This window comes from Aythya marila (assembly GCF_965140915.1).
Source record: "Aythya marila genome assembly, chromosome: 3".
Classification (NCBI taxonomy): domain Eukaryota; kingdom Metazoa; phylum Chordata; class Aves; order Anseriformes; family Anatidae; genus Aythya; species Aythya marila.
In genome coordinates, this window is record NC_139044.1 from 19286631 (window position 1) to 19310656 (window position 24026).

General features: G+C 35.8%; 1 protein-coding gene across 1 annotated transcript in view; it reads left to right on the forward strand.

The window, feature by feature from the left end:
* The window catches only part of KCNK2 (potassium two pore domain channel subfamily K member 2), a gene marked incomplete at its 5' end in the record, with an annotated part of 106008 nt that overhangs the window by 64365 nt on the left and 17617 nt on the right, over window positions 1-24026 (forward strand). The window contains 2 exons of the mRNA XM_082757744.1: window positions 12354-12514; window positions 15911-16097. Coding sequence (XP_082613870.1) covers window positions 12354-12514; window positions 15911-16097 — 348 coding nt within the window. The remainder of the gene's footprint in view (window positions 1-12353; window positions 12515-15910; window positions 16098-24026) is intronic.

Consider the following 24026-nt stretch of genomic DNA (forward strand, 5'->3'; position numbering starts at 1 on the left):
GTTATGAAGAATATTTGTGCATTCTGTGTTTTGTGAGCCTGCCTGCATGACAGCCCCAACCCTACATATGTTCATAATGGTTATTCCAATTAGAGAGAGCATTGTCCCACTCAACTCTGCTTCTGTGACTTTGGGAGGCATGCATAAACACTTTATTCTACTAGGAAAATGCAATTGGGAATGGTATTTCTTTTGAGAATGAGTTTCACCTGTAGGCATTTCATTAAGAAGTTATTTCTGTTGCAACCTTTCATCTGGTTTCACCATTCTAAACTGTAGAACTAAGAGGACACTCAAATTGCATAGAACTGTTTTAAAAACATTTCTAGTCTATTTATCATTTTAATACATTTTAATGTATGTAGTGCTGTAGTATTTAGATACTAAATAATCTAAATTGCCAACGGTTCCATCTGGAAGAACAGTGAGTGTCATTCATTGATTTATAATTCTTGCTGTCTGAGTGGCGGAAATGCATTTTCTGTTATGCTTAGAATGCTAAAATACTTTATACTGATTTCAGGAACTATAGTACGGAAAATCCCTAGGTCCTAGAGTTTCATCCTTCTTGTTGGAGCTGATGTTTATTGGATCACAGAAACACAGGCAGCTAATCTTTTAGTCTTTTTTTTTGTGTGTGTGGAAAAAATGGCTGGTGTATAAGTCCTTTGACTGCAGCTTTAACACCTGGGGTGCAGTGGGGATTTCATTACTGGCAGGTTAAGAGTTCTAAAGATTTGTTTTAGTATGCTGGGTGATTAAAAAAAAAAAAATCACATTTGTACATGATCACTTAAAGACTCAAAGTCTTGTGAGTCTTGGTGATGTGGATAGACATATGATAACTTTCATCTATTCATGGTATGTGTAAACAAAGAATTCATGTGATAGTTTTTTCTCACAAGTCACAAAACTATGCTGGAAAAACAGAATAGCAACAAGCAATTTGTTTTCCGTTTTTGTGCCTACAGATGAAGCTGTGACACAGCAAACAGACACAGATTGCTCTCACAAGCATTTCTAGTCCTGGGAAAGAGGTCCTGGTTAAAGCAAGACAATCTTTAGACTTCAGTTAATAATAATTAACTTTGTAACAAGTAATTAGCTTGTTAAATTTGGAGGATTATGGTGCTCTTTTGAATGAATAGTGTGTAGTGGAATCAGCTAATTGTAGTGGAAACAAATGAATTTAAGCTCTTTAGATAGACTTATAAACTTTCCTTGATTTCCAAGTTAGGTTTCACTCTGGTTGCTTTAGCAAATGAGATCTAGCTAGCAGAGGCAGCTGGAACATGACATATTTTATGGGTACTAACCTTTGCAATGATACTTCTATATTAAATTAAAAAGGAGGCAATTTATTTTGCTAACATATTTGGACACAAACTACTTTAGTTTCCTTATTCAGAATAAGTGAAAAGTAAGTAATATGGATAAGGGAAAAGTGCATTTATTCTATGCTTTGTTTCCAAGTTTGTGTGGTTCTGCAGGTTTCTGCAAACATGCTTATTAGCTGCTACTGTTTATTTATCAAAAAAAAAAAAAAAAAAAAAAGAAGAAACCATTATGCAGCATTTCTCTTGTTATAAACTATTCAGCATCAATAGTTTTGGTTATGTTGGTGTGATTCTTCAGGGTGATATATTCCTAAATAAATACTGAAACCTTTGGAAGGAACAGACAAAAGTGTGATGAGTAATACAAGAGTATTAACCTAGATATCTTATATCTGGGTTTTCACATTATCCCATCAGGATAATATGTGGAATAATCACAAATACTTATTCGGGATGGAAATGCTTGCAAACAACAGTAATTTTCTAAATAATAGTGTGAACAAAAGCTATATATGTAAATGATTTAAGTGTTCTAAAAGACACTGATTCAGATATCCAAAGACTGATCATGAACACTGATGCAAAATAGTAAAAGTCTAAAAATTTTCTGACTAATATTATACTAGAAAATAAATTTAAGGATAATTAATGTAGACTTATTTTTATGTACAGGATTTTTCCTTAAACGTAGCAGAAGGAATTTTAGATTACATGCATATTTACTGTTTCAAACTGGAGTGACTAATAATGGAATTCACAGCAACTAAAACATTAATGAAACTTTTCCTACAATTAAGGATGAGTCCGAGCTGGTAGTAATGGAGTAGTGTGGACCTTTAGTGAGGCTAAGAGTTATGTTCTCTTTTGCAATGCATTTGAGTGCTATAATAAAAATAGAGGAAAAAAATCAATCCATGTTATCTGCAGAAATACTGTTAAAAATATTACTCCTCTACCTCCACCTTACTTCTTTGATTTTTAAGGTTTAATAAGGTCATAGGATATACTGTAATGAAAGTAACTTTTTCTCATACCAGGAGTAGTGCTATTAAAAGTCATTAGGATTTACTGTTCTTAGATTGCATAGCTGCTGTGCTGTTCATATCTCTATAGGCTTTAATGTTTTATAGGGAGAAACACAGTATTATTTTATTCAGGAAATGGTTTTTCTTGTCGTTCAGTTCAAAGATGTATCGTGCCTTTGATGAAAAGGAAGATGTTGTTTTTACAAGATGTACTGACACTTAAGAGGAGACAGCAAAAAAAGTAAATTGATGCTTTTGTGTTTTAAAACTGACATATGGGTGAAGAGGCTTGCCCAAAGTAGGAACTAGATCAAACCTGAATCCATTAAGTCTGAAACTTTTATTTATATTGAATGACAGTAATATGTGCTCCCCCAAAGTGATGTCTCTTTCCTTTTCCAGCTCCACTTTGTTTGGCAGCAGTGATGCACTCCAAGACTTCATTTTTCTCTGTATCTTTCCTGAGTCATCTTGTACTTTCATATGGCTTGGTGGACACCAAAGGGCTTCACCCTGCAGGGTGTGAAATGCCCACATGTAGTTGGGATTTAAATAAGACATAAGGCTTTTAGCTCCTTCTCACTTGTGGAGACCAAGGTCAGAGAATACCTGGAGGCATTTTGGGAAGGCTGTGGAAGAAGGAGGTTGTGCCTTATGCCTTGCAGTTGTGAGGGAGAGGAGCACTATACATTTGAGATGATTTCTTTTAGCTAAGTTCTCCAGTTATTTTCCTTTTGATTTTCTTTTTATTTAATAAATAGCTTAGAGTTTTTCACCCCTAATATATGGGGACTGTTTACTCAAGAAAATAAGTCATAAATAACTCCTCTCACTTTTTAAACAAATTTTCACCCCCTTCAATTTCTGGAGAGGTTTAGCTGGTGTGTTTGGTTTAACTGAGATTGTATTACACCTGATCACACCTGATTTCAGGAACTAATACAGATCCCATAGACCAAGCAGGACTCAAAGAACTTTGTTTATGGAGTCAGTTCATTGTACGGTAGCTGTTTTTATTCTAGCCTAGGGTTTTGGGTGGTAGGAGAAAAAATGAAATAATGTCTGAGAAATGTTTTTTACATGTGGTTGAAATTATTGTTCTGTTTGGAATTTTTGGTTAGAAGTGCAAACTTTTGTGATAAATTTCTTTATTATTTTCAACATTTCTCCACCTTTGGACTTCTCTTTTCCAAAGAATTGCATGAGACTCTCCACTGTGCTAGCTTACTGAGTGGCTTGGGTGAAGACATGAAATTAAGCTGGGGGTTGGTATGATGCTGGTGAGCCACAGAATTCCCAGGTTCCTCTGCCTTCTGCTCTGACACCCACTGCAGAAGAAAAAACCCACACCTGCATAGCTTAAGGTCTCTAAAAATTGCAAGCTATGGAAGAAGAAAATTAGTCTTTGCTCCTTTGAAGGATTTTAAATATTTTTGCAGTCTTGTAATTGCACTTTCTTCAATTGCTAGGATAATGACATTATAACAAAAGAGTTTTTTGATATGCAGTGTGAAATTCTGGGAAATTAGAGAACTCGTGACAGCATGATTTCCAGAACTGATTTCTGCCACATCACGACACTGTTGAAAATCAATTAAAAATCTGTTAAGCGTTTCATTTGACAAAATATATATATTTGTCCAACTTTGCAGGTGTATATGCTGACAGTGTGAATATTTAAATGCTTGCTGAATAGAGATAAATTTAAAGGTATTCTTAAAGTTTAGCACATGCTTACTTTGCTGAATCAGGAATATAGCCTATAAGTAGCTAGAAGCTGAAATGTGAAGTCAGTAGAAGTTACTTATGCATGGTGGATCCTTCTTTATGTTATTTTCTTTAACGTTTGAATATTAGTACTGATTATAAAGATTACTTGAGGGAATGGAAAACCAAAGGACAAATGACCTCACACTTTCAAACCATTTTCAAAATGGTGAGCCACAGTGACAAAAACTTCTTTCTTTTTAAAGAAAGTAAATCTATGAATTGAGATATTTAGTCTTTTGTTTTAGAAATTTGATAATGTTCTTTTTTTAACCTTAGCTATTTGAGGAATTTTTCTTCTTACTACACTGGTATATGTTACAGCTATCTGTGTCAAGGCATTTGTATTACTAACTATTTGATGCTTAACAAAACAACATTTATCTATCAATATAGGTATGCTTTACATGTATGTATGTACATATTTTAACCTTTTTTAACCTTGAAAAGCCCTTCTTTCTGCCTGCCTTACTAAGATTAAGCAATGAGGTAGTTAGATAATGTGCAACAGAGGTTTTTCCCCTTACTATCAGAGTCAGTTCTGTCTCCTCCAGCCTGCTTGCCCTTCCCCAGAATTTCTCTGCCTCTCTGTGACTCAGGGCAAAGGATCTGGATATATGGGCTGTGTAATTGTAGTTTATAAGCAAGAATAAACATAGGAGATATGCCCCATCTTTTCTGTCAGAATTAAAATTGTAAAACATTTGTGTTTTTGAACACTGAACTCATGAAGCCTTTGTGAAGATGAAAAAGGTTGTGTGAAGAACAGTTTAAAGCTACAAAACAATATGTTTTGAGATGTCTTGAATATGTGATTTCACTGAAATCAGTGTGGGATTGCAGAATCTGTGCTGAGAACTGGTGGTGCAGAGCCAGTTCCACCAGAGAAACTGGATACTCTCACCATGAGGAACAGCAGTGCTCCTGGAGAGGCAGGGCAAGTGGTAGAGACTTTATATATTTTAGCTCTTAATTTAGTGCTGTATGTTTGCTGTTGTCCTTAACTTGCATGTGTTTTTGCCATACTACTTGTAGGAAACAAAAAGGAAAGGCATTAAAGAAAGCTCTAAGCTCTAGGAAAAAAAAAGGTATTTCAGACTTCCACTAAAGTTAGTGTCAGAAACTTACTTATCTATTTATAATTATTTTGTTAGTGCATCTAAAAATCCACAGTTTTTGTTTTTCTTTGGATCACGTGTCAATGTATTTTATCAATACATTGATATTTCTGATGACTTTAGTGCAGAATGAGTGTTATTTTTATCACATTTGCTGTGTGTTTACACTTGGTAAGAAAATGTGGGTAGTAAAACTTCCATGACATTGTGAGCCATTAACTTTTTCTTTAAAGTATGTTATTATTATGTTGCCAGTTGTGTTAGTCAAACACATTATTCCCATGGAGCAATCTCACCTAAAGGAAAAAAGAGACAAAACAGCAACAAAAAATCACAATAAGTGGGAGTTTTGGGCTTTTGAAGCTGATTCAATCTTACTCAAATAAGAATTAGAGGTAAAAAAGGGTCCAAGTTATAACACACAGACTACAAAAAAAAAAAAAAATGGAAAAGGGACAGAAGTCTTTGCTGGGCAAAGTGACAGCTAAATGAATAAGGAACCTGTACCAGGGGGCAGAGCATCTGATGTTTAAGTTTTTAAAAGGCTTTTAACAATTATTACCCAGTTCCTTCAGAAATTGCCTTAGCAACTGTATGTGCATTACTGAATGTGGCAGCAGCTTCTGCATTCATAACACTGAGACTTTGTTTACAATGCTCCTTCAGCTCCCAAACATAGCACTTTGACTCGAAGGAAACTTGCTTCCCTTGAATATATATATAGCCTGTTATTTGAAAAAGTTTTATTGATTTGATTACCGTTCCCTGAGAAAGCAGATGAAAAGAAACCACTGAAAGGAGATTAGCTTCTGTTTTGTCAATTCTTGAATATTACACATTTTATTAATGTCAGTTTAGGTTTTCCTGTTATTTTTCATAGTTGAAAAGGTAACGGAGATTTTTTCCATTTTTTTTTTTTTCCAGGCTTGAGACAGAACATTAGAACCTTCAAAATGATAGATTGATATTGTTGTGACACAGAATTATGGACTAGTGCTAAAAGTCAGAATTTGTAGGTTGGAATCCAATAATACCACAAGAAGTGCTGTGCTGAACGCTGATATTAAGGAAATAACAGTACTGTGTGACAACATCCTTCCCAAATCACTGGCTAGAGCTATTTGAAGAACTGGCTTCTAGGAGCTATAGTGACCAGTAAAGAAATTATGCTGAACTCGTGTAAGATGGATTTGAGGTTTTATAACAGGCCACAGTTTAAAACAGAAGTACCTGCATCTCTTTGTTATTGCACTGGGTGCTTCCTTCAGTGGGATTCAGGCTGTGACTTCAATAACTATGTGCATAGAAAAGTATTTTCATTTTCAGTGTGGAAAATTAACTTGGAGGAGAGCTAGCTGTATGATCCTAACAAGGATCCACAGGCAACAGCTTGTGGGCAGTGGCTCTAAGACACAGTAACTTCTGCATGCATTTGTTGGAATTTATGTATGTGTGTAACATAAAAACATCATGCTTTTATTCAAGTGTATTAATATCTCATTCAATCAAGTGTTCATACTTACAAGTAGTCTTTGTCTTTATTCAGCCTTCAGATTACTTTGCACTGTGCTCATGAACATGTGCATGCATGTGTGCCTGTGCCCAGCAAAAAGGAGAGGCCATAGATGCACATAGTCACACACAGATATCTGGTCAGCCTTGAACAAGTTCAGTGAAGGTTCTCAGATTTTAGAAGTTAAACTTTCCTTAGTTTGGTGTCATTGTAGAGTCATTGCATTGTCCTCATCCACAGATTCAGTGTGAATTAGGGACCTAAATGCTACGGAGGATTTTGGACTTTGTGCTTCAGTTACCTATTTATGAAAAAGGGGAATATCGGTTCTCTAGCTACCTAAAGATGTTATGAGGATATATATATGGGAGACTGAAAATTCTCTTGCACTATACTTACCGAAGTCATAAAAAATGTGACATATATCTTTAATTATACACGTGTATGACATGGACATACACCAGTGTATCATATTTTGGAGAGCAGGGCAGAGTTAGAAAGAAGAAAGGAAAGAGGATTGGTGTAAAAATACAGTACTTACCATGCAGTGAACAAGAAGGTGCAGTTTTGAATTTTCTACAGTATATGCAGAGATTTCCACAGAGACAGTGTGGGTACACACAATACCTTCTTGTTTGATTATACTCACATATGACCATTATTTCTACTAAAAGAGATACCTATCTATGAATAAGTGCATATCTTTGTCTTGGCACCGACACTCTGGCATATGTTTAGATGCTAATCTCTGGAGCCTGAATGGCACTCCAAATGGGGGAAAATAAATAAACATGTCTTAGCTACTAGAAATTCAGTGAGGTACCTTTCATAAAGATTTTATCAGATAGCTCCTTAGGGCCTGGAAAAAGCGTCTTTTGATCTCTTAAAATCAATATGACATTCAGTATCAAAACACACATTCACCCTTTGAAAAGGGTAATCACTGTAATCAAGCTGCGTAGTCCAGCTGGATGCAAACCTATGGCAATATCACTGCCTGTTGCATGAGTGCCAGGCACAGCCACCAGGCAGCTTGAGCTGAGGGCATGGCAGCCAGGTTGTCTGGATCTGACCTCATGGTTCAGCAGCAAGGAGTTCAGCATCTTCTCAGTCTGTGCAGTCTTTGCAGTACCAGGTTTCTGTAATCTGTATTCATGTAATTAAGGATGTGCATGTTCACCATGGAGTTTATCTTTCAATATTAACCTGTTGGATGAATTGCCACATAGCTGAGCTTACAGCTGAGAGCAGTTTCTCATATCTCAAAATATGTGACATTATTTCTGTATCATTCTCACTGTTCGCTACCTGGTGAACAATGTCTTGTGTAATCTCAGATATGTCAAAAACAATGGGAAAACATTTACTTGCTTTTGAATATACATTTTCTTGTTAAGAAAGAAAATGTTTAAAACCTTCCCCAGACCTTTCAATCCCACTTGAGCTATTTGATACTAATGAAACATAAGTGGTGACATTTTTCCAGTCAATTTTGCAAGTGAAATGTAGTCCTAGAACTCCCCAAAGCACCTGTAATCGCTCACATAAGAAATGCTTAATTGTAGCTAACTACTTCCAGTAGATACCCTTCTTTGCCCAGGAATTCTCCATTAAAATATATTAATTTGGAGTCTCTATTCTTCTATCTCTGCTTTGAAAATGGGTATCTAAAAGAGCTTTCTGAAAGAGTGAGATCCCAGTGAACCACAAAGCAAAAGGATCTTTTCTCTTTTTGAAAAGGAACTTAGATTTTTTTTTTAAACCAATTGCCAGTCTAACTTTTTATGAAGGCTAGAATGCAAAGACAGTCTGATTTCTAAACCTGAACAAAAGTGCCTCTTGTCAATTGTATGAAATATAAACTATTGTCTCTCACAGGAAAAAATCTTCAAACACTTTCTGTTTTGCTCAAAACCAATAATGCCCTTGAAGTTAGCACAAAGTTACTAATTTCTACTCAATAGTCCATCTATACCAGATAGAAAAGTTAGACATCTTCATTCTTGAAGAAGTGTATTAAAAAAGAGAGGATATGAGGGGGGAAAAAAAATACATATTTCCCATCAAGTCTCTCCTGAGGTTCCCAAAAGCAATTTGCCATTTGAATCTTGGGGGCTGTAAGAGTTGTAGAGCTGAAACCATAGAATATGTTATTTTGGTGAATGGAGCAATTAGTTGCAAAGTATTTACAATGGACTTATATTCTTTATTCACGTAAGCATTCGGCAAGCTCTTTTTAAAATGCATTTCTTGTCCACAGCTGCTTGTCAGAGACAGCATATTCTAAATGCACAAAATCCCTTGGGTGTTAAAGGCATGTTAGGTATTTAGCAAGACATGAAAGGGATTTGGTGAAACTAGGAGGCAAATTGTGCTCCTGGTTATGGAAGGGAAGTGAGGGGGGGGGGGCATTAGGAAGGGCCGCTTGTAAATGGTACTGACATTACCTTGGGTGAAACTTTGTTCTGTGCTGCTCCTGCCCTGTGTGGGGAGGGGAGGTGCAAGGTACACAGTGGCAGTCCTGTGGCCCAGTGCCTGAAGTGAAGATTTCCTTTGGTTTTACTCAACAACAGCATTCTGCTGATTTTCCTAAGAAATTAATAATACTTTTAAAACTTTTTTTTCTGAGACAAAGCCCTCAGGAATTACAACAACCATATGAAATATAAATGTTTCCTCTCCCATTACATAAATGATGGATTAGCTTTTTGCTGAAGAAACCAAGAGAGTAGGATGTAAGGACAATTTTTGTAACTCGTGAAGTAGGCTGTGGTGTGTGGCAGCAGACTGTTATGAAACATGACACTCCAGGAAATATGATTAATGTGTGATGGAAACCCCTTGGCGGATCAGTTCACTGAAGCACATGTCCTGTCGTGATAGTGCCATGGCTTGTACTGTGTGCAGTGAGCATCTGGCCGGAGATAAACTGTACTGCCTGCTGGAGTGTTATTTTTTTCCAGCAGTGTTTGTGAGTTTTTTTTTTTTTTAAGTATAACTAATAACACTAGACCTTCTTTATGTCATTTATGGAAGAAAAGCATTTGCCATTTTCATCAAAAAGCAAATCCTTGCAACAATTTGCTTTTTGATGAAAAGCAACAGTTTCAGGGTAGAAAAAAAAAGTCCCCATCCTTTTCTGAAGCAAAATATGCCTGTGATTTAGAGCAAGAATGCATAGAGCTGAATGTGAACTTCTTGTTCTCGTACCGATTAGCAGCAGATGAGAAATATGCCACAGCAGCAATCATCTCTGTAATAGCTGTGGGATGCAAGGAAACTGCCAGTTTGCTTTATGAAGTAAAGTAAGTAAAATTGCCTCCTTGGCTTGTGCTTCACTGGGCTGGTATTTTGTCACTATTATGCTATCATTTTTGTGGAGCTAGTGAATACAGTTCTTAAACCAAGAAAAGGGAGAGCTATTTCCAAATCCCCCAATATGAATTTTATAAATCTGGTGTATCCAGACTCAGGTTCTGAATTGCATTAAGACTCTGCAGGAATTACACCCTGGCAGCTATTCAAGCTCCTGTTGCTGCATAAACAGAGATATTTATGAAAACAGAGTAGCTTGGATCTGTTTGTCTCTTTTTGGTTGGTGATGAGCTAATTTTATTTTAAAACTCAAGAGTCTTTCCTGCTTGGTGTATGAATGCACAGAGTGAACTCAGTGGAGCTGAAATTTCCTGAATTATAATAATCAGTAATTTTACCTCTGGCTCCAGGTTAGGGAGGAACGCTAGGTTAGACTAAAGGCGCTCTGACTTTATTCCACTTGACTGAGTCAGGCATTTTTTGTGCATTATATTACTGCAGGGAAGATTTACAAAGGTGGAAGACTCCACGACTTGCAATTGATGATGTTTCCTGTAATTTTGTCCCTTATATTTAACTGACTCTATTTAAGAGACTGTATTAGTTAACATTTTGGGAAAACTTTAATATCAACATAATTTTCCTCACTTTTTTTAATTTGTAATGTAACTAAACTCTATTGTGACGTTGCATTTGTTTTTCTCATGATTACTATTTCTAAACAGATATTACAGCAAAATATCTAAGAGTAAAATATATTCCAAATATGTTTTTTTTTTTTTTTTTTTTTTGTTTTTTTTTTTTTTTTTAGTTAGGTTAACTGAGGGGTAGGTCTCCTGTGTACTGAAAGAAAAAAGTTTTGGTTTAGCTTACCTACATAACAGCAGAACAAAAAATTAAGGTAATATAAATAGGTTTCATGAAGAAAATACATATTAAACCAATATGCTCAAAATAGTTTTTAAAAAAGAAAACACAACACTTATAGGTGAGATATTCATTAAAAGTGCTTTGCTTTGTAGAAGCTGGTGGTTGGTGTGCATGAATACTAAGCTATTTAAAAAAAAAAAAAAAAAAAAAAAAAAAACGAGCATTTTCTCAATAGAGCTGATAAAATTTGTCAGCTTTTTCAAAGGAAAATGGGATCTTCATTGAGTTTTATATGTTTATATGAAAAGTATCTTTTACGCGCAATTTTAATATTAAAGATAAACAAATGTCTCAATTACTTGCTAAAATATTTTGCTTTTTATTCACAAGATATCTTTTCTACAAAAATGGTAATTTCTTTTAAAAGCTTTTGCTTAATTTCTCCATGGAAAATAATCCCTTTTTTTTTCTGCAAAGTTCTCCCTCTGGCCTCCTTCAGACTGCACATTGTTGTGCTGAAAAGTGAAATAATTTCAAAAATACTGATGTGTTATTACTACTGCCCTGCTACTCCCCCAAGACTTCAGAGAAAAAAAAAAGAATTAAAATGAGGACTGATGCTCATGAAACAGTGCGACCTTGGACATATCTCCAGGACTGATGTTTAAATGATATATTTGAGGGCATTTCAAAGACAGTGGTGTCTAAGGTCTTCATATTTTGGGATTTCTATTTAAAGTAGAACAGCAGCAATGGAGGTATCATGGGCATATCAAGGGTGTGTTTTTTCACAGGTTGGTGAAAATTATTTCACTTTTCAAATGGAGAAGAGTCCTGAGCTGTAAACTGTCTCTCAAAGCTCTGTTTGCAACAGTGAAAGAACCTGAGCCTTTAATGAGTGTAAGCAATTCCATTTAATTTAGAGAATCATATTTTGATCACCCAAATGGTTTCTTTCAGGCTGCTTTGCTTTGAAGCACAGTGCACCCAAAAATTGTATCTTGTTTTAGAGTAATGCAGCCTGCAAATTAAAGTCCAATAATAGATGTTTCCAGAAAACAGAGGCTAAAATATAACTTAACCAATTTGTGTTAACTACATGTATTAAATGTGGAAAGTTATAATTTATTAGTGTATATGTGTATATATAAAAATATAAGATTTATTTCTCTAATGATTTTTTTTCTCCATATTATGTACACAATATTTTTTAAAAAAAGCACAACACTTTAATTTAGTTCAAAGAGGATTATACAACACATTTTTATTTGATTTTTCACGGTGTTTACTGTATCATATGGTTAACCTAGGACGTGTTTGCAACTGTTCTGTTCCTACAGTCCTTTTAAAATGTTAAGTGTAATATATGTAATTTCTTTTTAAGCATCTCAAGTTGTTTGTAATTTAGGCTTTGGAAACATCTCCCCACGCACACAAGGTGGAAAGATATTCTGTATCATCTATGCCTTACTGGGAATTCCTCTCTTTGGTTTTCTCTTGGCTGGTGTTGGAGATCAACTAGGGACAATCTTTGGAAAAGGAATTGCCAAAGTAGAAGATACCTTCATTGTGAGTATGACGGCTGCTTGCTGTTCTAAATTCAACAAGTGTAACACACAGGGTATAGCTCATCCTTGTAACCAAATGTCTAGCAAAAGGTACAGAGAACGCTGTAGAGTCTGTACATGTTGAACATTAATTGAGAATCGGATGCAGTCCAACATTTTCTACAATAATGATGACTGCAAAGAGCAAGATCCAAAACTTTTTTTTGTTTTGCCCTTAAAGTACTCTTAAGCTTACTGTGGTGTTTACCTTTAAAGACTATAATATAGACTGTGATAGGAAATCACTGGCATGTTGAGATGGAGGAGTGGAACTGTAGGGGTAATACATGGAAGTTATTGCTGCTCTGGGTTGATTCACAGAAGATCTTTGGTGTCAGTCTAAAATCACAGTCCTTAAAAATCTGTACACAGACATCAGCAAACTTGAGGAAGCGTCAACAGCCTGCAGACACCTATGTTTCCAGATTTATGGGGCTATAGGTGACTAATGCTTTGGGCATTCAAGGGAGCAGGAAAGACAAAATGATACAGAACCTCCTTCCCAACACTGGACTCCTGTTTGAGGAGGCTTTGGTCCCCTCACTGAGCTGCAGGGTGTTCTACAGTTTTAAGGTATTTTCAGCTTCTGCTGAACCATGTAGCACAGCCTGTTGAGATTCATGTCCTTCATTTTGTTTGATCCACAGATCTTTAATTAGTCCACACAGCATGGCACAGCTTAAGTAGAGGAAGGGACCCAACAAGACACTACATAAGCTTGTGCAGATATTTATAAAGTTAAGACATAGTCAGTCCTTAACAACCAAATGCCTTAAATTATAGCAGAGGAACTTCATTGCTTATCTTAAAGTCTGCTTTACACATGATACTTTGAGTTCAGAATCAGAAAATTTTAGCAATATCATACTTTCTTATTACAGTAATTAAAAATATTTTTACTGATATTTTTGATGCCTAGAATAAATGACACAATGAAATATAAGAAAATGAGTTAAGTATTTTATTAAACTTTAATGAAATGCTATAGGTGTAGCTATTACTATACTATGTTCAAAACATTGATGAAATACTATGTCATTTGATGTGTAGAATGTATCATATATGGTGAACATGTAGTAAGTACCATAACTTCGTAGCTGTTTGCATCAAACCAACAAGTGTTAAAAGGACTGATTTTTTTTTAATGAAAGGCAAACTGGCTGTGCTGATATATTAGTTTACATATATATCATACGTACATAAATATATCATACAGACATATGCTGATATACATGTATATGTTTACATATGCAATATGTAAACACAACCTTGAAAGCCAATGTTAGGAAAAAGCATAGCTGTTTTTATATGTGTGTGTTGTTTTCCCTTTCTTTCCTTTTTTTTTTTTTCAGTTCCAGATATCAGTTCCAATCCTAATTAGTTACTGATAAATAACATTTAATTTCCACTGAGACTTGGCTAGAAAGGGCATGAACATTCCATGAGAACACATTTTTATCCTTTCTGTTTTTCTGCTGTAACTGAATTTTAGCTTTTGCATAAAGGTACAAAATATGAGACCAATTTGTTTGTGTCTCTTAGGCTATCACTTAGAGGGATAATGGGTTTCCCCCTTTTTTCCCCTTTCCTTTGTTTAGTAGTGTATATACACAACAAAGATGCCCTAACACAAAAAGAAGCAACTTGCCTCCTTTTGGCAATCTCTGAATTAAAACACTGATCTTTATGTTGCAGTCTGGAACACTCCTTCATTCATTCTTTAAAAGAAGAACAAGGAGACACTGATGGGTCAGAACAGGGCATTTACTGTTGCCATAACCTGACCAGCTACTGGGATTTGGGTTACAAAAGCTAGACTTTGGTCCTGCTGACTGAAAACATATTTTCCATTGGCACTTAACATAAATAAAAGAAACCATGAATACAAGAAACCATGCATCGTGAATAATCTGGTCTCTTTTTGGTCTGCTTTTTTTAAAGGTTACAGTTTTATGCAGCCCCTAGTTTCCCTTAATTTAAAGCAATATGCCCTGGATGCATGGAAAACTGTGGAAAACTGTACTGAGAGGAAAATTGTCAAATTGGTAGGGCATGTCAAACATGACTTTGCAATGGTCTGTTTTAGATTTGGTACGATTAGAAAAAATAATAAATCATTAATAGTTTACACAACAGACAAAACACTTTTCTCATTAAATCTAGAGATGATCTCAGGCTGCGGAGAGCTAAAAGTTGGAGGACAGAATTAGAATTCAAAGTGATCTTGAAGATTTTGAAAGGCAGCATGAATATATAAGATTCAGTTCAAAAATGACAAATTCAAAAGACATGAAAGAATAATGAAATATTCAATTACATGTCAATAAACAGTTGTCTGGGTGCAGTTTTGTAGTGATGTTCTGAGGCCTCTAGGGGCTCTTCAGCTAGTACTGGAGAGTGTTGTACTGTTGTGAGAAAGTGTAGGTCACAGTTAAAGGCTTAAATAGGAGTATAAATAGATTGGATGAAAGGATCCTTTCTTATGTTCTGTTTTGCTGTAGTATGTCTCACTTTTTGTCCAGTTTTGAGAACCACATCTAAAGAAATGTGTGTATTGGCTGGATGGAGGTGAGCGATAGCAACGAGAGTTGAGTGGGTGAGATTAGACTTGAATAAGTGCATTTTTTTGGACTAAAGAATATATGACAGAAGACACTGTAAAAGCTTGCTGGAAAGAGTGAAGTAGCAGTTGGTCTGCCCTGGATGAGACCATAAGTAGTAGACTTAAACAGAAGCAAGTGAGATGCAGGGTAAGCATTGGGAAAACTTTCTACTGAAAATAAGCTAACCTTGATTGCATTGCCTCACATGTCTTGTATGCCGTGGCTTAGGTGTGGTCATTTTTAGTTTTGAGTAAGGTTTGGAAGAGAAGATCTCTTCATGTCTATTTCTATTTCAACTCTGTTTTCTATGGTTTTGCTTAGTTATCTCTTTCATTAAAGAGAGAGATATATGATAAAAATACACCATTTTTATTTAGTTATTCGTGGATGCAAAAAAAGCAGAGAGATACCAGGTGCGAGCACTGCTTGAAGCTTACTCAAATTTTGTCCTCACTCAAACTGTATCATGATCAGCTGTTAATATTAATGAACGTTGCACAAGCCATCCACCCATCTGACCACAAAGAAGAGTCCAGCACTACTTTGCATTTCCTGCCACCAAATGTTTCCTAGGATAGTCATATTTGCTTTGAAAACACTTTCACAATAAAACAATGCTTTGATTTTTCTGTTTGAGAACTAGAATGTCCTCTTGAGCAATGAGGTGCTTATTGTAGGTGATAGGTGCTTATATATAGCGGCACAGTTTTATTAACAATGGGTTTCCTCTCTTTCTCCTTCCCTTTCTTCCATAGAAATGGAATGTGAGTCAGACAAAGATTCGCATAATTTCAACAATAATATTCATACTGTTTGGCTGCGTGCTGTTTGTTGCTCTTCCTGCAGTTATATTCAAGCATATAGAAGGCTGGAGCACGCTAGATGCAATTTACTTTGTGGTTATCACTTTAACTACCATTGGATTTGGTGACTATGTTGCAGGTAAGATTTTTCTCATTGCTCTTTATCTCATGAAATTTTGCACAGCGATGTATGTTTTGCATTTTTATGTCTTTTGGGGGGAGCAGGGGAACACTGACACAATGATGGCAGGGGTGGTTTTACCATTCTCTCCCAGTTTTATCCTTCATCGTTCTTGTGTCAAGCCCTGAGAGACTGCCACCTTGGATCATGTGGCTGACTACAGCCACTACACTGACTACAGGAGGTGGGATGATGAAACAGTCTCCCTCTGACTACATATACTCCTTTTTTTCTCTGTTGTACTGTTAAAAAGATGTTTTACCTGATTTTAGATATGTTTTGGCTTTACAGATTGAGAGAAGTACCAGAATAATTACAGTATTTCAGTCTGCTAAGTATTTTTACTTTAGCAGGAGTCCTTTAGCGTCTCATTTTGCTCAGTTATATATGAAACTTAGTTTTTGTGTGCACATTTTGCTTTCAAAGTGTTGTTCCAGATTTATTCTTCTGCTGTTGAAATTATGTTTCTGTTTTATCTTTCTCTACTTTGTTTGCTCTGTATGCATTTGCCCACGTGTGTTTTACAGTATAAGAAGTTGTAGCACAGCGTATAGATGACATGACCAACACCTGGTTCTATTAATCTAGACTGGATTAGTTAAAAATAAATTAGACAAGTTCAATTTGAGAAATAAAAATAAGCTTTTTTATTATCTACACCATTTTTTATTTCTTGAAAAGGTGTAAGATCTCAGAGTAGGACAAAGTATGTGCTGTCTGTATTGAGAAGGTGTGTTGAGCCAGTGAGCTGGTGTGGTTAGGATTACAAATTCAGCTTCATGCTATGAGTCCGAGACTTGCTTTCCTCAGCCAGATTGTTCTTATTTTGATTTTGTCTTCAAGAATTTGTGGTTCTGAACAGATTCTGACTAGCACCAAATCAAAAATTTATGCTATTTCAAAGCTAAGAGTACGGGTGCTTTAGACTTTCTTTCCTTTGGTGTACGTGTGTGGCAGGGAATAAAAATAATAATGTATAAATGCCTGGTTATATTTACTGTAAGAAACCATGTGAAATGGCCCACTTTACTCTAACTGGAACACCGAGTACATTCATCATTACTCTCATTATAAAATTTCTGCAGATTTTCTATTTGTAGACCACTTGATATTGTAATTTGTTCCTACATGATGTCTGGGTTTTAATTTTACCAGGAAACACGTTCCCTTTCTACAGAATGTTCTTGAATTATGTTGATCTATACCTTGTGGCCTTTTATGGTCTTTTTGCATATTTTTAAGTTCTGCTTTAATGGTGATATTGAAATGCTGTGAATATTTTCTATTTACTTTTAGAGCAATATGCAAGACACTCATTCATTCTGTAATATGTTATTGCCTTAGAGTTTCAGTGTGTAGGAATTGGACTCATACTTGAAGTGAAGGCTTAAGCAAAGAGGTTTAGACCATCTCCATCATCACCGTGAGGTTAATGTGGCCACTAGATTGTCAACTTCATCTCTGACAAAAAAAACAATAAGCTTCATTGTTATCATCTTTGTGTGGACTAACATACTCAGTTGACAGCAGATGACTAGATGACTGACTCCTGCAGTTGACATGCAGGAGAGAAGGGATGCCATCCAGAAGTACCTTGACAGGCTTGAGAGATGAGCCTGTGCAAACCTCATGAAGTTCAACAAGGCTGAGTACAAGGTCCTGCACATGGATCAGGGTGACCCCAAGCATGAATACAGGCTGGGAGATGAGTGGGTTGAGAGCAAACGCAAGGAGGTGGTGGTGGATGAAAAACTCAACATGAGCTGGCAATGTGCACTTGCAGAAAGCCAGCCATATCTTGGGGTGCATCAAAAGAAGCATGGCCAGCAGGCCAGGGGAAGTGATTCTCCCCCTCTACTCCTCACCTGGAGTAGAGCATTCAGCTCTGGGGCCCCCAGCATAAGAAGGATAGGGGCCTGCTGGAGTGAGTCCAGAGAAGGGTCATGAGGAAGATCAGAGGGCTGGAGCACCTCTCCTATGACAGGCTGAGATAGTTGGTTTTGATAGTCTACAGAAGAATAGGCTCCATAGAAACCTTACGGTGGTCTTCCAGTACCTAAAGGGGGTCTGTGGAAAAGATAGGGAGCCTCTTTATGAGGGAATATGTAGTGATAGGACAAAGGCTAATACTTTTAACGTAAAAGAGGGTAGATTTAGATTAGATATAAGGAATAAATTCCATCATACTAAACTATTTTAAAAGGAAAATTCACACTGCAAGTTTTAAATCAAGCTGATAACCTAGCCCTTAAGACAAATGTTTTCTTATTAATTTTGAGAAAACGTGCAGAATATTTTGCAAGCTACCAAATTAGTAAGCTGTCTTTATGATTTCTTTGTTTCATTGTGGTGTTTTGTTTGTTTGTTTGTTTGTTTGTTTGTTTTTAGGTAAGCCATAACCACCTTGTAGGCATTAAATACCATTGGTGTTTTGTTGTAGACCTTAACTAGAACACTCTAACACAAAAGTTTAGAAAAGCTGAGTGCCAGAAAATAAGATGAAGCAAGTAGGGATAAGGCATGTGTTAGTGTAAATGGCTGTAGGTGAGGTTGTCATGATGGAACACAAGTATTTCATCTGGCAGAAGCATCTGACATCGTTGTGGATCTAGAGCATGACATTTCTTGGTTTTGGTTTGTCACAGTGAGTCGTGCATCAGGCAGAAAGCTACTGCAGTCCACTTATAAGTGCTTAGGTGAGCAGCCACTTGAAGAGGGAAAAAAAAAAAAAAAAACAAAAAAAAAAAACATTGACATTAACTTAGTCCTTTTTTTTTTTTGATTTTTTTTTGTCTGGGAAGGCATGTTCCTTAAATAATATTTGGAGTGTAAATTGCCTTCTACCACTCAGAAGAATAGTCAAAACTAAAGCAGAGTGTCATTTCAGTTTGCAATTATAATGGAGTGTACTTCTAGAACAACAACAACAAAGGCAATTCTTGTAGCAGATAGGAGCTCCATGGGATATTTCATAATTATGTATGATAATTATGTATTATTATATTTTTTGTTTCATAAAGTCCCCTCAAACAAAACAAAATTCCTATTTGAGAATTTCCAAATATTCTGGTAATTATCTTATCTTTCTGGGAACTGTCATCCCAGAGGAAAAAACAAGTCTGAAAGTCCTGGATAGTAATGTCATGGCTGTGATAATGGGTTAAGAGAAATATTTCTCACAGTATTTCTCTTTTCACTAACATGGAATTGGCTGCTGCCTGGCACCACTGGATTTGAAAGCCAGAGAGAAGCCTTGGAGAACTTTTTAAGAAGTAAAGGAGAGTGTTTCCAAATAGCTGTACCAGAAGGGAACCAACAGGAGAACATGGGATTATGGATTGTAATGGTATTAAAGGTTGTAGGGCTGGCTCTTACAATATAAATTCTTGTACAGTTCTCCAGATTCTTTCTACAAGTGTCTTCTCATTTTTACTGGAGAACAAGCATTCAGTTCCCAGGAGCCACAAGGCCAAAACATCCTCTTTTGTACTGAGAATCTAAGTTGCCATTTGGACCCTATGGAAATTTTAGCTTCAGTTTCAACTAGCAAGAGAAGTCCTAAGGTAGATGTAAAAGGCTGATCATTAAGGGTGTGTGCAAGGAGATAAAAGGTGAACAGTTTTTGTACTGCATGTTCAAGAAAATACATGGATAGTATTCCAAAAAAAAAAAAAAATACCAACAAAAAAAGATTTTTTTTCTTTTTAAGTGGGGGTGGGAGGTGGGGTTGATTTTTTTTTTTTTTTTGATGGGGAGATTGAATTTTTAATGTATTTTTATTCTTTCTTTAAGAGTTTTTTTTTTTTTTTTTTTTTTTAATAACTGAAGAAAGTCTACCATTGTAGCTTTTCACACACGCAAATACACACAAAGCAAGTAAGAAACTGTCTCTTGAAAATCATGCCAAACTGATTTAAACATAGCTTATCTTGTTTTCAGGGGAGACAATGAATAATACTACAGGAAAAAAAACAATCAAGCTATTATTATAAATATTCAAAAAGAGGAAAGTAAGAGGACTTCTCATGTCATTTTTTAGTATAATGAAAGATAATGTTGTCTACCAATGTTAGCAATGAGGTCAAAATATATGTAACATGACAATGCATTGGTCATATGTGCAGATAAATCCTTAAATATTTCTGGAGGAGATAGTCTAGCAGCTATCAAATATAAAGTAGATCAGATGCCCAAACTTGACAGAATTATGTGAGGGTCAGAAATATTAATAGCACATCAGTAGTCTGTTTCACTAGCATAATGAATAAGGTTATGCTGCAATCAGTCCAATTTAAATAATCACAGAGTTTTGTGAGTCTTCAATTTTAAAATGTTTTCTAAGGCATTCTTTTTATTTTTTTTGTTGATCTGTGATTTTAGCTTATCGCTTCTTTACTGTTTTGGGCTGTAATTGAATTAGGTTTATTGCCATTTTAATATATATATATATATGGGTCTGCTCTGAATTACTTGGAGGGAGAACTAATTTGTAGAACACTTTCAGAATTTTAGTCTCATTTAACGTCACTGAACTGAAACATCTTACCTTCCGGTCATAGCAGTCCTATTGATCTGTGCTCTTTCCTGCTGGCATTGTCTTTTTTGGCATTCAGAAGTGCTCTTTGTCACCTCAGGAGTTCACATCTGCTATAAGGGCTATATAGTGTGAACCATGTAGGCTGTTTTAAGCTTAAGTCAACGTGCAGTGTTTCACTCAATTTCTGTACAGGACAGTGTGGAAAGGGTGTTTTATAGCTGTGCCCTGTATTCTGAAGTAGCTCTCCATTTTCCACTGAGTGGTATCAAGTAACTTGTATAGCCAACGTTATATTCTTTCTTGCAGATGGTGCAAATGTTGTCTTGTCCCCAGCATGCCGCTTCTTCAGGTCTCTGCATAAGCTAGCCTTACTCTGTCCCTTTTTGCAGTTCTTCGAGGTAATTCCTTTCAAGGTACAGGGCCAAACCTCCATGTTTCTTTGGAATGGGACAAATGAAGTTTCTGGATTATGCCAGTTGCCCATGGTGCCAGGTTTGTCATGACTGATGGACAAGCTACTGATTGAGGGATGGCTACTTGTCAAACTTTGATTTAAGTTGTGCTTAAATTTAATCACTTTTTTTATGCTCAGAATGTGTACTGTTAAAAAAATAATAAAGGCCATTCCTGGTCTGAAGGGCTAGTTTTGGAATAACACAGAAGTTTATGCTAACATGGAATTAAGATACTCAACATCAGTTTTTTTCATTCTTTATATTCTTATAGTTTTGAAGCAAAAATGTGAACAAAAAGATACTTTAGAGATAATTATTCTAAAGTCTCTAAATCTAGAATTCTGTGTTTGTGTCAGCTATGAAAGGATAGAGAAAAGAGTGGCAATGATAGATAGAGAATACTTTTTACTTAAATTATGTAATTGTTTTATGTAAATATATATATATACATATGCATAAATTTAAGCCCAATCATGTACCCTATAAACAGAATCTGTCCTAATGTACATGTATGTCTGAAATCTTCTTGAATGCCATCCTTCACTAAAACATAGAACTTCTTACCTCAGAAAGGAAAGGTGCTTGGGCCATAAAAAAAAAAAATCTGTCTTCCATGAAAAATCCTAAATCATTTAAAAGTTGTTTGGCAGATGTAAGAATGGTGGTAGCAGCAATCTGTGATGAAAGATAAATCTGTGATGAAGATAAACGAGAAAGCTCTTTGATTTTTTGTTGATTTCTAGGGAGTTTGGAATCAAATCTGTACCACAAAACATCTCAGCAATAAACTGAGGCTGCTCTTTGTAAAGATAAAGGCAGTGAAAATTCTAGTTAGAGCTGGTGCACACCAGTTGACCAAATCTCTGGGAAGGTAGATATATATCTTTTGTTTGTTTAAAACTATTTCTGGTAAAGTCCAAACAAAGTCAGACAAAAGTTTTGTCCCCTGGCCCACAAAACAAGTTTTGCCAAACATTGAAATTCAACTTGCTTCTCAGCATTTTGCTTCCTAAGGCGTTATGTAAAATCTGCTTTGCAAAAGACAGATGATAGCATTACTAAAAGTGGTGCTATGAAAAATTCATGCAAATCTATCATGTTGATATGCTTTTTACAGTGTTACTGGTAAATTCATTAGACTAATTATCTCACACTTCAGTACAAATATATTTACGTGTACATATACATACACAAATATATTTGTACACATTTCTGTATATTGCAATTCAGTAGTTAATGAATTTCATTTACTTTGAACTCAGTACAGTTGATTTTGATTTTGTTTTCCTACCTATGATATTGTGTTACTCTATGACACTTGAACATTTCTGCTGAATTCCTCCAATAGTTACAGAAGACAATACTTATTTCAGGATGAATATCCTTAGGTATATCTTTCTCCCTGGTCTTCCATTAAATTGAGACCTCACCAGGAGTCCCTGAAATTCATAGATTCAAGAGCTGATGAAGACTTCAGCTGTCTAACCTTTCTAGAGGGTCCCTTGCAAACTTTGGGAAAGCTGAACTCCTTTGGGCATGGCTAGATGGAGCCATCTCCTGGTCAGACAGCAGAGAAAACTCTTAATTGAAGACCTGATCTGGTAATTAACCTTGCTGTAAACAAACTACATATACATGATGAAGGAAGTGCTGCCTGCAGACGGATATATTTGGGTTCCAGTTCCCACTTACAAACTTCACACCCTGGAAATTAGAAATCTGGCGAGTGGATACCTTACATTGTATGTCTTTGTGCATTGTATGAACATACGAAGAATGTGAACCAAGGAGTGTGGTTCAATGCTTACTCCTGATAGAGCTAAGACACGGTGGTAATCAACAACTTTTTTGAATGACAGCAGGACAAGTCATCTGTAAATCCTGTTTTACTGCATTGACGCAAGGTGGATGTTAACATATTTATTTCTCTGATATTTTGCTTATCTTGGGGTGTGACAAACTCAGCCTTTTGAGTGAATGGCTGTCTTCTGTTCCATTCTGATAAAGCCCTGTCTTGTACTGTATTTGTGACTGTACAAGTGTAGAAGTATTCATTTTTGCAGTATGGATTTCATCTCTTAGGCAGTTGAATAAACCACTACAGCTCAACAAATTTTATTTATGAAAGGGTTTATTGACATGAGAAAAAATTTCCATCTATGAGGAATCCCACACTAAGATACTCGTCAGTAAAATTCTTTGTTTGCATGTAATCTGTGTGGTGATTAGATAACAAGAGCTAGGAAGAACACTGCTCTTCATGAAGGGGTGTAAAGAGCATTTTCTTTTGGCTGTTTCAGTAAGCAGACATGCAAATTTCTGTTTTCAGCAACTCAGATGAAGAGTATTTTATTTGTCATAGTATAGCTGATCTGCAAGTTTAAAACTTGTGTTATTGTACTGCAATATGTGAAATGTGAGTTACTTTGTGTTGTCTGAGAACTCTGGATAAACATAACTTCATTTTATTTTTTTATTTTTATTTTGGGGGAGAGTGGAGGGTAGAATAAAGCATCTGTTCTTTATAGTTGTATTGGACCTAAAAGTTCCATTACAGACGTCTCTGAAATTTATCCTTTTTTACTTCAACACTTGGAAAGAAGAAAGTGTCTGGTTCTTATGGCAGCGGGATTCAAAAAAAAAAAAAAAAAAAGTTGCCTCCAGCTGCCAGATATTTTATCCTCTTACTTTTTTTTTTTTTTTTTGAGTATGATCAGCTCACTCAAGTCCCTGTAGCCTGGTTTCCTCTTCAGTAAAAAGGAGATGGCAATGTTTGAGTGCCCAACAGGGACATTTGGTAATGCAGATATTATTCTTCTCTACTAGGGTTAAAGGATTCATGTAATTGAGATGTGCTTCTAAGTCTTTGCAAAGCCAGATTTCTCAGCATAAGAA